The sequence below is a fragment of the Ranitomeya variabilis genome, chromosome 2 (genome assembly GCF_051348905.1).
Source record: "Ranitomeya variabilis isolate aRanVar5 chromosome 2, aRanVar5.hap1, whole genome shotgun sequence".
NCBI lineage: Eukaryota > Metazoa > Chordata > Amphibia > Anura > Dendrobatidae > Ranitomeya > Ranitomeya variabilis.
This window is the reverse complement of record NC_135233.1, coordinates 432,012,266-432,026,727: the sequence shown is the minus strand read 5'-3', so window position 1 is coordinate 432,026,727 and position 14,462 is coordinate 432,012,266. Positions and strand designations below refer to the sequence as shown.

General features: G+C 44.2%; 1 protein-coding gene across 3 annotated transcripts in view; it reads right to left on the bottom strand.

Moving 5' to 3' along the window:
- EHF (ETS homologous factor) overlaps window positions 1-14,462 on the bottom strand; it is a 77,782-nt gene that overhangs the window by 12,031 nt on the left and 51,289 nt on the right. For all 3 annotated transcript variants that reach the window (XM_077287006.1, XM_077287005.1, XM_077287007.1), the window contains exons 2-3: window positions 8,446-8,545; window positions 6,531-6,767 (exon numbers count right to left, since the gene is read on the bottom strand). In XM_077287006.1, coding sequence (XP_077143121.1) covers window positions 6,531-6,767; window positions 8,446-8,542 — 334 coding nt within the window. In that variant the 5' untranslated portion in view covers window positions 8,543-8,545. The remainder of the gene's footprint in view (window positions 1-6,530; window positions 6,768-8,445; window positions 8,546-14,462) is intronic.

Here is a 14,462-nt window from a genome sequence, read left to right as displayed (position 1 = left end):
GGCTGGTGACTCGGATAAACTTATCCTCAGAAGCAGAGGTGACTCTTGGTCTTCCTTTCCTGGGGCGGTCCTCATGTGAGCCAGTTTCTTTGTAGCGCTTGATGGTTTTTGCCACTGTACATAAGGACACTTTCAAAGTTTGCCCAATTTTTTGGACTGACTGACCTTCATTTCTTAAAGTAATGATGGCCACTCGTTTTTCTTTACTTAGCTGCTTTTTTCTTGCCATAATACAAATTCTAATAGTCTACTCAGTAGGACCATCAGCTGTGTATCCACCAGACTTCTGCTCAACACAACTGATGGTCCCAACCCCATTTATAAGGCAAGAAATCCCACTTAATAAACCTGACAGGGCACACCTGTGAAGTGAAGACCATTTCCGGTGACTACCTCTTGAAGCTCATCAAGAGAATGCCAAGAGTGTGCAAAGCAGTCATCAAAGCAAAAGGTGGCTACTTAGAAGAACTTAGAATAGCTATATATATAAGAGGCATCGTGATTACTCGCTAATCCCGCCCTCTGCACAGTAGCTCCACCCCCACCACATCACCACACACAATCCCGCCCCCCCACCACATCACCACACATAATCCCGCCCCCCACCACATTACCACACATAATCCAACCCCCACCACATTGCCACACATAATCCAACCCCCACCACATTACCACATTACCACACATAATCCAACCCCCCACCACATTATCACACATAATCCAACCCCCCACCACATTACCACATTACCACACATAATCCAACCCCCCACCACATTACCACACATAATCCCGCCCTACCACCACATTACCACACACAATCCCGCCCCCACCACATTACCACACATAATCCCGCCCCCCCACCACATCACCACACACAATCCCGCCCCCCACCACATTACCACACACAATCCCGCCCCCCACCACATTACCACACACAATTCCGCCCCCCACCACATTACCACACATAATCCCGCCCCCCACCACATTACCACACATAATCCCGCCCCACCACCACATCACCACACATAATCCCGCCCCAGCACCACATCACCACACATAATCCCGCCCCCACCACATCACCACATGTAATCCCGCCGCCCCACAATATCACCACATGTAATCCCGCCCCCCCACCACATCACCACACATAATCCTGCCCCCACCACATTACCACAGATAATCCCGCCCCCACCACATCAACACACATAATCCCGCCCCACCATATTACCACACATAATCCCACCCCCCACATCAACACACATAATCCCGCCCCCACCACATTACCACACATAATCCCGCCCCCCCACCACATCACCACACATAATCCCGCCCCCACCACATTACCACACACAATCCCGCCCCTCCACCACATTACCACACACAATCCCGCCCCCACCACATCAACACACATAATCCCACCCCCCACCACATCACCACACATAATTCCACCCCCCACCACATTTCCACACATAATCCCGCCCCCCACCACATTACAACACATAATCCTGCCCCCCCACCACATCACCACACATAATCCCACCCCCCACCACATTACCACAGATAATCCGGCCCCCCACCACATTACCACACACAATCCCGCCCCTCCACCACATTACCACACACAATCCTGCCCCCACCACATTACCACACATAATCCCGCCCCCCACCACATTACCACACACAATCCCGCCCCCCACCACATTACCACACACAATCCCACCCCCACCACATTACCACACACAATCCCGCCCCCCACCACATCAACACACATAATCCCGCCCCCCACCACATTACCACACACAATCCCGCCCCCCACCACATCACCACACATAATCCCACCCCCCACCACATTACCACAGATAATCCCGCCCCCACCACATTACCACAAACAATCCCGCCCCTCCACCACATTACCACACACAATCCCGCCCCCACCACATCAACACACATAATCCCACCCCCCACCACATCACCACACATAATCCCGCCCCCTCACCACATTACCACAATTATTGTTATTAACTTCATTTTAAGTTAATTTACCACCTGCGTAAGCACTATTGAATGTTGTATTTACTTACTTTAGTTTAATCACCAGCAGCGTTAATTAGATAGCAATGAGCGTGCCGAGCGTTAGCTGGCTGGAAACAGCTAGTAAGAAATAATTTCAGTTGTTTCACACTTTTTTGTTAAGTATTTAATCCCACATGTGTTAATTCATAGTTTTGATGCCTTCAGTGTGAATGTACAATTTTCATAGTCACGAAAATACAGAAAAATCTTTAAATGAGAAGGTGTGTCCAAACTTTTGGTCTGTACTGTGTGTATATATATATATATATATATATATATATATATATATATATATATATATATATAATTTTTTTAATTGTAACTTTCATGGTTTGTTTGTTTTTTTTTCCTTTTTTTTCCATTTTGAGATATGATTTTTTTTTTTAATTACTTAAAGTAACTTTTTTTTTTTTGTTTTTTTTTGTTTAAAAAGCAATCCTACTGTTTCTTTTTGCATTTTATATTTGTATCCATTACCTTTATTCTATGAGTCGTTCCAATTATGGCGATATCATATAATACATAATATTGGCACAGTTCATGTTGAACTATAGTTTTTATGTCACCACATTCCAAGAACAACTTTTTTTCTATTTCCAGTAACGTAGCTGTATGTGGGTCTGATTTTTGGGAGTCAAGTTATTTATTTAATTTTTTTTAATAGAACTATTCTTTGGTACATCTAAATTATTGATTAACTTTTAACACTTTTTTTTGGGAGCGTGGAGTGAAAAAAACAAACAAATCAATTCCGTAAAAAATGTTATGCTGTTCACCATGGGGTTTAAATAAAATGTTAACTTTTTCTACGATTACGGTGATGATACAGTGTATGTTTGTATCGGCAAATAGAGTAACTTTTTTGTCTAAAAAATAAATAAATATGGTAAATAATAAATAAAGTATAAAAAATGTTCATTTTTATTTTTTTTTAATAGTTTTAAAGTGACATTAGAACAAATAAAAATATCAAATGCTTATGACAGGTTACTAAATATTACAATATCAAAAGAAAATTGCACAAATTATGAGAACTGGAAGCTTTGGTGTCTAACTATGTCATATTAAATAGATGAGGAATGTATGAGGATTAGGGAACAGTCACACAGTCGTATAACTCTGGAGAGCGCAATGCCATGCTCGGACTGGCCGGCGGCTCTCTCGACCCGAGATTGACAGTTTGATGGATTTCTATGCAGCTGTCATGATCGGGTCGAGAGAGCTGATGGCCAGTCCGAGCACTGCATTGTGATCCTCATCCGAGTTATATGACCATGTTCCTGTCCTTCACATGGAAACTCCATAGGAGAATCAAGCCCGTGTCCCAATATCTCCGGCCATGAAACCTAAATGATATTCTAATTTTTGTTTTTAATTAGGGCATTGCTAGGCCCATAGCTGGCAAGAAAGCCCATCTGTTTAACCTCCTAGATGGCAAAGTAACTCTTACCCGCAGCATGTAAGGGATTAATTGTCAAGGATCAGAGTTTTCTCTAAGGTTGGAAGGTATAGCTTGCTTATTAGTTGGTGAGCCGAAATTTGAAGGTAGAGGAAAGAATGCTTTTTTTTTTAAATTTTAGTGTGACTGTGATGCCTGCGGCACGATCGTTGCAGCGATGGACAGCTCACATGCGCCTATTACACCCAGGCGAGCAGCTACTATATATGATGGCTGTGGACACTGCCCCAGTACCCCCTGACGAAGCTCTGAGCGAAACGTGCGTCGGGGTACTTGGCAGTCTGGTTCATTAATTGTTGCATTGATGATGGCATGTGTTGTGTGTACTGGTGCTATTGCTTTACTGTACTTTATTAGAGGGTTCTCGTTGGGATTATTTATTGTGTTTTTATTTATTATCCTATTTTGTTCAGAGCCTCCTTGAGGAGTCATTGTATGAATTAAGTTTCTTCTACTGTTGATCATGGTCTATCTATTGAACTATGTTTTAGGTCCCCTCCCCTGATTATATTTATGTGCAAGCACTGTAACCCCCCTTCCTTTCTGATTATTATATTTGTCATTAATTATACTTTTAGCCACAGTGTGATTTTTATTTTCAATATTGAATACCATTGACAATGCTGCCTTTCCTTTTTTTCAGATTTTATGGGGTATTTTTTATTCTTTTTTTCTTATAATTTTTGGGTATATAATTAATTGTAATTAATACAATTTATTTATGTTTAGGTCTCTACAATAGGGACTGAGGCAGGGGCGGACATATCATTGGTGCAACCTGTGCAGCCGCACAGGGGCCCAAGGGGTAAGGGAGCCCATTTCAACCTCTAAAGCAGGTGCAATTTTGCATTTTAGGAGCTCTTGGGCTGCAAAGGGCCTATATATTGTACTTGCACAGGGGCCCTTTTCTATCTGTGTCCGCCTTTGGATTGAGGTACTGTACCGCTGTACCCCAGGGCATTTTAAAATGCGCGCTTGTCCTGCCTCCCGTGACGTCCCGGCTTGTGATTGGTCGCGTCGCCCATGTGACCGCGACGCGACCAATCACAAGCCAGAACGTGATTTTAAAATCCTGAAGGACCTAAAATTACGTCACGGCTTGCTGTGATTGGTCGCGTCGCGGTCACATGGGCGGCACGCGACCAATCACAAGCCGGGACTTCACGTAAGGAAGGAAAAGCGCGATTTTTAAGCAAACAACGCTGCCGGTTCCCTCGGTGAGGTCCAGGCTGCGTCGGAGAGGTGAGTATAGCAATATTTTTTATTTTAATTCTTTATTTTACACATTAATGTTTCGATACCGATACCCGATACCACAAAAGTATCGGATCTCGGTATCGGAATTCCGATACAGCAAATATCGGCCGATACCCGATACTTGCGGTATCGGAATGCTAAACAATGGCATCCGATCCGATTTTTTATCGGATCGGATGCCATGCAGGAGGTCTGTGGGTCCAAACAACAGAGCTCCGGTGCAGAGCGTCTAAGCCTGGGACTTCCGGTAGGCCAGGCGCAGCTCCCGGAAGTCCCAGGCCTCTGCGTCGGATCTGTGTTGTTTGGGCGGCATTGCGCTGCTCCCTGCTCCCTGCTGCGCCGGCCAGAAGTCCCAGGCTGCACTTCTGAGGCCTGAGGAGATCGCTGTCTGGAGGCCCTGTGATCGCTGTCTGGAGGCCCTGTGATTGCTGTCTGCAGGCCCTGTGATTGCTGTCTGGAGGCCCTGTGATCGCTGTCTGGAGGCCCTGTGATCGCTGTCTGGAGGCCCTGTGATCGCTGTCTGGAGGCCCTGTGATTGCTGTCTGGAGGCCCTGTGATCGCTGTCTGGAGGCCCTGTGATCGCTGTCTGGAGGCCCTGTGATCGCTGTCTGGAGGCCCTGTGATCGCTGTCTGGAGGCCCTGTGATTGCTGTCTGGAGGCCCTGTGATTGCTGTCTGGAGGCCCTGTGATTGCTGTCTGGAGGCCCTGTGATTGCTGTCTGCAGGCCCTGTGATTGCTGTCTGCAGGCCCTGTGATTGCTGTCTGGAGGCCCTGTGATTGCTGTCTGGAGGCCCTGTGATTGCTGTCTGGAGGCCCTGTGATTGCTGTCTGGAGGCCCTGTGATTGCTGTCTGGAGGCCCTGTGATTGCTGTCTGCAGGCCCTGTGATCGCTGTCTGGAGGCCCTGTGATTGCTGTCTGGACTCAGGCCCTGTGATTGCTGTCTGGAGGCCCTGTGATCGCTGTCTGGAGGCCCTGTGATTGCTGTCTGGAGGCCCTGTGATTGCTGTCTGGAGGCCCTGTGATCGCTGTCTGGAGGCCCTGTGATTGCTGTCTGCAGGCCCTGTGATTGCTGTCTGGAGGCCCTGTGATCGCTGTCTGGAGGCCCTGTGATCGCTGTCTGGAGGCCCTGTGATCGCTGTCTGCAGGCCCTGTGATCGCTGTCTGGAGGCCCTGTGATTGCTGTCTGGAGGCCCTGTGATTGCTGTCTGGAGGCCCTGTGATTGCTGTCTGGAGGCCCTGTGACTACTACAGCAACCATCATCCAGTGAACTGTGGGGTGTCATTGGCCATTACTGAGATAAGTGAGAGGGAGCGCAGTGATGGCGAACCTGTGGCAGTCCAGCTGTTGCAAAACTACAATTCCCATCATGGCTGGCCATTCAAAGCAAAGGCTTTGGCTGTGAAGACATGATGGGAATTGTAGTTTTGCAACAGCTGGAGTGCCACAGGTTCGCCATCACTGGAAGAATTCCCCCTCCCCCTCACTTATCTTAGTTCACGGCACCCCACACAAGTTAAATAATAGCAAGACCAACAAAAGAAACCAACTGACAGATGAACAAAGAAGTCACTAAGCAGGTAAGTTAATTCTAATTATACATATTTGTTATTTAAACTATACATGTCGCAAAATTATGGTTTTTTATCAAGGTGACACACCACCCAAGTTATGCTCGGTTTTTTGGCGAATTTTGACACACCGAGCTCAAAAGGTTGCCCATCACTGGTATAGGGTCTCACCGTGCCACTTGAGATTTTGCACATTGCTGTACAAGATGTGTCCGACAGCACCTGTAGCTTGTGTGAAGTCCTGCAGCGTCATACTGCACAGACGTTCCCCGGTGATGTCAAACTCCTGGAAAGGGATGCAACTGGCGTCCAACTGGTTGGTCTCCACGAACTGTTGCAGCCACTCCCAGACCTGAAATTTAGTCCAGTACTGAGGGTGCATGTCGTGCCACTGACCCGAGAAGAATCCTGCAGAAAGACCAGACACAGGACATGTCAATGCACCGCACAAGTACACGCACTCTTGGCAAAGGTTGGAAATTTTATAGAAGCAGCTGGCACTGTAAAAATGAGAAACATTTCACTTTGTTTGTGAAAGGTGTAAAAGTTTATTAATTGCTTCCTGCCGGATAGACATTGTCTGTTTTTCCTCATCAGAATTTTCTCCACTGCTAATTAGAATAGAATTACCTGGTAATAAGTGTGAATTGTTAACACTTAAAGGGCATGTCCCTATTAGGTCATATAGACTTCATAGGTCCCCCACTGGGGACCCTCTATATTACCTGCTGCTCTGGAGGACTGAGCGAGCGTGACCATATATTACTTTTCTCTAGCATTAATTTTAATTGATTCCTCATTTCTCCAGGAAAGTAGGATTTATTTAATGGCTCGATTGTATCTTACGACATCAAGTTTTGGGTTTGATCGATAGATCTTTAAAAGGGCGCAGTCAGGCGGCCATATGAATCGGAATGAGATCGGAACTCAGTGCATGGACTTGCCGGCGGCTCTCCTGACAACTTCATGTATTTCTATGCAGCTGTTTCTCTTAGTCAGGAGAGCCGCCGGCCAGTCCCTGCACTGCTTTCCGATCTTCTTCCGATTTATATGGCCGCCTGACTGCAAAAATAAGCAACTTTGTAATATATCTTACATAGAAATCTGCTTATTTCTCCTCCTAGACTGATTATTAATTCTGAATTCATTTCCCCATTACTGAGTATGGAGACGACAGTTGGTGCTTTGAAAATTCTATGGTGGGAGGAGTTAGGCTACTTTCACACTAGCGTCGGGCTCGGTCCGTCGCAGTGCGTCGGGCCGACGTTCCCGACGCTAGCGTTGTCTCCGCCGCACAACGGGGGCAGCGGATGCATTTTTTCAGCGCATCCGCTGCCCCATTGTGAGGTGCGGGGAAGTGCGGGGAGGTGGGGGCGGAGTTCCAGCCGCGCATGCGCGGTCGGAAAAAGCGGACCGTCGGGAGCAAAAAACGTTACATGTAACGTTTTTTGCTCCCGACGGTCCACCACAGCACGGCGCAACCGTCGTACGACGGTTGCGACGTGTGTCAATGCGTCGCAAATGCGTCGCTAATGTTAGTCAATGCAGAAAAAACGTATCCTGCAAGCACTTTTGCAGGATGCGTTTTTTCGGCAAAACGACGCATTTGCGACGTATTGCAGTTAACGCTAGTGTGAAAGTAGCCTTAGAGGCCGAAACAGACATTTCTCTTCAAGTTCTCCTGAAAGAAAAGTTACCGTTCTCTATAGAACTTCATGAGCACAAACTGCCATTTCTTATTTCAGTAGTGGAAAAATACTTTGAGGACAGATTTTAACTGTGAGTTAAGAATTTTGAGAATAAATGGTCAATTCAGGAAGAAAAAGAAGCAGATTCGCACCAAAATTTGGAGTATTATTAAAAAGATGCAATTGATGAATCAGCCTAAAACCAGAAATAATGCCCACAATGGCGAACATAAGAAGAAATAGGTGATCACAGAAAACATAATTAGAAAAAAGACACAAATGACAAGAATTTGGTACAAATCAAAAACAGCAATAAAAAAAAACTATAAAAAAAAACAAACAAGACAAAAAAAAAAAGCCACAAGCTAAGACTGGGGGAGTCTTAGTTCCTTTCTTACCATCACATGTGGGGTAGGGAGCAGTCCAGGATGGCTGAAGGGAGTGTGAGTTGGCACTTGGATTAATATTCATGATATTGCTTCCTTGTAAAATCATGATCTACAAATAAAGTAGAAGAAATATTAGATAATTATGGAAATGCATTCTAAAAATCACCTAAATGTACATCCTTGAATACTTTTTTATGCTTGAGTCACCACTGCAATACCAGACACAACCTATGTACCAAGAGTGGCGCTGTTTCAGAAAAAGAAAAATACATGTATAGATATTTTTTATCTCATACTTTCTAATTATAGACTATAATAAATGGGTAAAACCCTTTCACTTTCACTAGCAGAGTTCATGGTTCACGAACAGAAACCACAATTACAGTAAGTCACGTGCCCCGGGATCAGTTTACAGCTTGTAGATAAGCGACAATTCTGACTTATGGGGTAGAAAATAACCAATAACATTCCTGTATGGTAACTGCTAGCCTGGGGAATCAATAGAAAAATGTGACACGTAGCGCTCATTACTGGCAGACGCCTGCTGCAGGGCATGCTGGGAGTTGTAGTGTTGCCACAGTTTAGAGCCCACCATGGTCAAATAGTGGGCATGTTTGTGCAGCTGCCTGATATTTTCATTGGGAATTCACATTGGTGGTGAAATTCTGTATCATAGGCTTCTTAGGCTGGGGTCACACTTGGCGTAAGACAATACGCCACGTATTATACGTCCGTACTACGGCCGTAATACGGAGAAATGTTCCCAAAATATTGATCCGTAGTCAGGGTGTTTCAGCGTATTTTGCGCATGGCATCCTCTGTATGTAATCCGTATGGCATCCGTACTGCGAGATTTTCGCGCAGGCTTGCAAAACCGACATCTAATGGATTTATGTGCTCAAATGTTCGGGAAAACATATATACAGTATATATATATATATATATATATATGTCATTGAGATACATATATATATATATATATTCTGTATTTAGATTTCATTCAGCGCGATATCTGTGAAAAGCCGGTAATTCAATTGCCGGCTTTTCATTTCTCCTGCACAAACCCGACAGGATATGAGACATGGTTTTCATACAGTAAACCATCTCATATCCCCTTTTTTTTGCATATTCCACACTACTAATGTTAGCAGTGTGTATGTGCAAAACTTCAGCGCTGTAGCTGCTGAAATAAAGGGTTAAATGGCGGAAAAAATTGGCGTGGGCTCCCGCGCAATTTTCTCCGCCAGAATGGTAAAGACAGTGACCGAGGGCAGATATTAATAGCCAGGAGAGGGTCCATAGTTATTGGCCCCCCCCGTGGCTAAAAACATCTGCCCCCAGCCACCCCAGAAAAGGCACATCTGGAAGATGCGCCTATTCTGGCACTTGGCCACTCTCTTCCCACTCCCTGTAGCGGTGGGCTATGGGGTAATGAAGGGTTAATGCCACCTTGCTATTGTAAGGTGACATTAAGCCAGATTAATAATGGAGAGGCGTCAATTATGTCACCTATCCATTATTAATCCAATTGTTTGTAAGGGTTAAAAAACACACACACATGATTTAAAAGTATTTTAATGAAATAAACACAGCGGTTGTTTTAATAATTTATTGTTCTCTCAATCCATTTCCAGGCCCTCGCCTGGCAAAATAATAAACGCACAAGATACATACCCTCAGCTGAAACGTCACGTCCCACGATGTAATCCATCTGAAGGGGTTAACTAATATTACAGGCACGAGCTGCGATAAACCACTCGCTCGTGCCTGTAATCCCCCGGGTGCTGAAAGGAAAGCTGGATCTGTACTTACATTGAGTCGCGGTGATGCGCCCTCTGGTGGATGTTCTCATGAACTGCAGCCTGGGAACTTTTTCCCACGCTCCAGGTCATATGAGGACATCCACCAGGGGGCGCATCACCGCGACTGAAGGAAATGTAGGTCAATGACCTACATTTCATTCATTCGCCGGGGAATTACAAGCAGGAGCACACCGCTGCATCAGCAGGGCTCCTGCCTGTAATATTAGTTAACCCCTTCAGATGGATTACTTCGTGGGACGAGACGGTTCACCAGAAGGTATGTATCTTGTGCGTTTATTATTTTGCCAAGCGAGGGCCTGGAAATGGATTGAGAGAACAATAAATTATTACAACAACCGCTGTGTTTATTTCATTAAAATACTTTTAAATCATGTGTGTGTGTGTTTTTTAACCCTTTCAAACAATTGGATTAATAATGGATAGGTGTCATAATTGACGCCTCTCCATTATTAATCTGGCTTAATGTCACCTTACAATAGCAAGGTGGCATTAACCCTTCATTACCCCATATCCCACCGCTACAGGGAGTGGGAAGAGAGTGGCCAAGTGCCAGAATAGGTGCATCTTCCAGATGTGCCTTTTCTGGGGTGGCTGGGGGCAGATGTTTTTAGCCACGGGGGGGCCAATAACCATGGACCCTGTCCTGGCTATTAATATCTGCCCTCAGTCACTGGCTTTACCATTCTGGCGGAGAAAATTGCGCGGGAGCCCACGACAATTTTTTCCGCCATTTAACCCTTTATTTTAGCAGCTACAGCGCTGAAATTTTGCACATAAACATTAGTAGTGTGGAATATGCAAAAAAAAGGGGATATGAGATGGTTTACTGTATGTAAACCATGTCTCATATCCTGTCGGGTTTGTGAAGGAGAAATGAAAAGCCGGCAATTGAATTACCGACTTTTCACTAACACCGGTGCGTATTTCTCGCAAGTCACACTGCTGGTCCGTGTGGAATACGTATTTTTCTCGCCCCCATAGACTTTCATTGGCGATTTTTTGCGCAATACGCTGACAAACGCAGCATGCTGCGATTTTGTACGGCCGTAGAAAGCCGTATAATACTGAACCGTAATATACGGCTAATAGGAGCAGCCCCATTGAGAATAATTGTGCCGTATGTAATGCGAGTTTTACGGACGTAGTTTCTGCGCTCTTACGTCCGTAAAACACGCATGTGTGACCCCGGCCTTAAGAAGTTTGGCCCATCTTGGGGTTGTTTATGTGCCAAAAACTAAAAACTATGACAGCTGTGATCTATCAGAGGTGTCTGCCATCAGTTACAGGCATAAATTATAATAAATCAGTCAGATCATGGTTGCCCCCACTAAATCCCACTTGTCTTTAAGAAAAGCAAAATTTCAAAAAGTCACAATTTTTAGTGCAAAAGTTATAAGCTAAAATCTCAATCTCAAAAATCTGAATCCAACATGATAATTTTTTTTTGTAACCTTGCCTCTACCCCACAAAAAACGCAGCAAAAAGGTATAAAACGTTCCAGGTGTCACAGTTTTGCATGCAAAAAAACGCCCTCATGCAGCTCCAGCAATCAAAAAATAAAACCATTTTATGGTTCGGGAAAATGGTGACACAAACACATTTGTTTTGCAAAGTTTCAAACTCTTTTAAGCTGCTAAATTAATAATGAAAAAAAAACTTTACATATTCAGTATCACCGTAATCGCACTGACCTGGAGAATCATGCTGCCAGGTTATTTGTATTGCATAAAGAATGCAATAAATACAAGACATAGAGGATTTGTTTTTATGGGTTTCTTTTGTTTTTGTTTTGTTTTTTTACCAAAGAAATTTTATTCCCATTTTTCAGTACATTATATGGTGACATGACGGGTGTCATTCAAAACTACAACTCATATGGCTATATTGGGGTAAAAGTAAAAAAAAAGTTATGGCTCTTGGATGAAGGTGAGGGAAAAAAATGAAAACATGAAAATGAAGGTGTTATGGCGGCTGTCGCACCCCGGGACATATATAGTATATCGACACGACAGCCAGAAATATTCTCTAGGCCCCACATTATCTTGAGACTGGGCCCCTGTCAGGAATGAAGGGGTGCGCCAGTTCTCTCCATTCATTCCTAGGAATGGCAGCAATATTGGGGCAGATTCCTTTAAAATGGCTGAAAGAAAACTTGTCCTTTTTGTCCTGTAGCAACCAATCACAGGGTGACTTTCATTTTTTAAGAGCAGAATATGAAATGAAGGATGCACTGTGATTGGTTGCTATAGGCAACAGACAGGTTTTGCTTTAGGCAGTTTTTAAGTTAGGCCCCAATAGTCTTCATAGTCCTGTTGCCCTGGAAACTTCCTTATTGCACATTAATGCTTGTAAACTGACCCCATGAGCATTCATACAATCCTATCCTGAGTCTACCTCAGTGCACGACGCTAAAGAGTCACATATTTCAGTCCAAGCTGCCAAGCAACGCGTTTCATGAGCTTCATACAATAGATGCCAGCCCCCAGTCACACAATGTTTGACATGGGGCCTAGTAATGACCCCATAACACAACACACTCCAGTCTGTCACATCAATAAGCCTCTTGTTTCTCTGCTAACAACCAATCCAAGACAATAATAAAGATCGTTTATCCACCTGAACCCAAACAATGGCGGGTTTGTTGTCATAGGGAACCTGTTTATGATGATGAGGATGATGGATATTGAATACCCGGAGTTTATGAGCTTAAGAGAAGGATTGAAATACACAAAAGACACAATAATAACAAGCTGAAAATAATATAAAAAACAGATATATGTAAAAGTAAAACTTCTGGGCCCTAATGCAAAATCTATAACCAGGCCCATGCCAACCGTGTGCTCTTTATAATACCCACATTGTGCCACTCGTGATTCTCAGGATCGGTGGGGGTCCCGATAGGGTGGTGTATCCAAAACATATACCAATTAGGGGCATTATTAGCGACGATGAGCGTCACTTGCACTATGTGGGTTGGGTACACTTCACTTTGGTACGATTTTGGAGGCACTATTGCTTGTGGAAGTCAATATGGGATTGTGGGGTAGGTCCACCAGGGTCTTCTCCACCGTTATCTTGATAGTATCCAGCCATTGGGTCTTTGTTTTGCCTTCTTTTTATTAATGACCACAATATGTAGGTGCTTAGCATAATTATTTGCCTGCCAATAATGACTTTCAGGGGCAATTGGCAGCACAGCAGGCACATTAGGGGCAGCAGGAGGACGACATTTTTAGGGTGCTGGGATGAAGTTTGCATTGAGAAGTTGGCAGGATGATGGAAAAGTGATTATCTGGACAGCAAATACTGCATAGAGTCATAAATGGAAGATTCAGTCATGATGGTCTGGGCCCGATGGAGAACAAATGGAAAGAGAACATCTACAGTCATCCGCAGGATGTAATTGTGACTGAATCTGATCACTACATATTTAATGTCCTTTTCAGCTTCATGCCAGGCAAAGAAATAGGATTATTAAAGCCATTTATTTAAACAGGACATATTACCAGGTTTACAGTGTCCATTTTTTTCTCTTATTTTATTCTCACTGCTCTCCTGAGTATTCAGTTTCTTTCATTTTTTTTTTAATCTGACATACAGTACAGACCAAAAGTTTGGACACACCTTCTCATTTAGAGATTTTTCTGTATTTTCATGACTATGAGAATTGTACATTCACACTGAAGGCATCAAAACTATGAATTAACACATGTGGAATTATATACTTAACCAAAAAGTGTGAAACAACTGAAATTATGTCTTATATTCTAGGTTCTTCAAAGTAGCCACCTTTTGCTTTGATGACTGCTTTGCACACTCTTGGCATTCTCTTGATGAGCTTCAAGAGGTAGTCACTGAGAATGATCTTCCAACAATCTTGAAGGAGTTCCCAGAGATGCTTAGCACTTCTTGGCCCTTTTGCCTTCACTCTGCCGTCCAGCTCACCCCAAACCATCTCGATTGGGTTCAGGTCTGGTGACTGTGGAGGTCAGGTCATCTGGCGTAGCCCCCCATCACTCTCCTTCTTGGTCAAATAGCCCTTACACAGCCTGGAGGAGTGTTTGGGGTCATTGTCCTGTTGAAAAATAAATGATGGTCCAACTAAATGCAAACCGGATGGAATAGCATGCCGCTGTAAGATGCTATGGTAGCCATGCTGGTTCAGTATGCCTTCAATTTTGAATAAATCCCCAACAGTGTCAC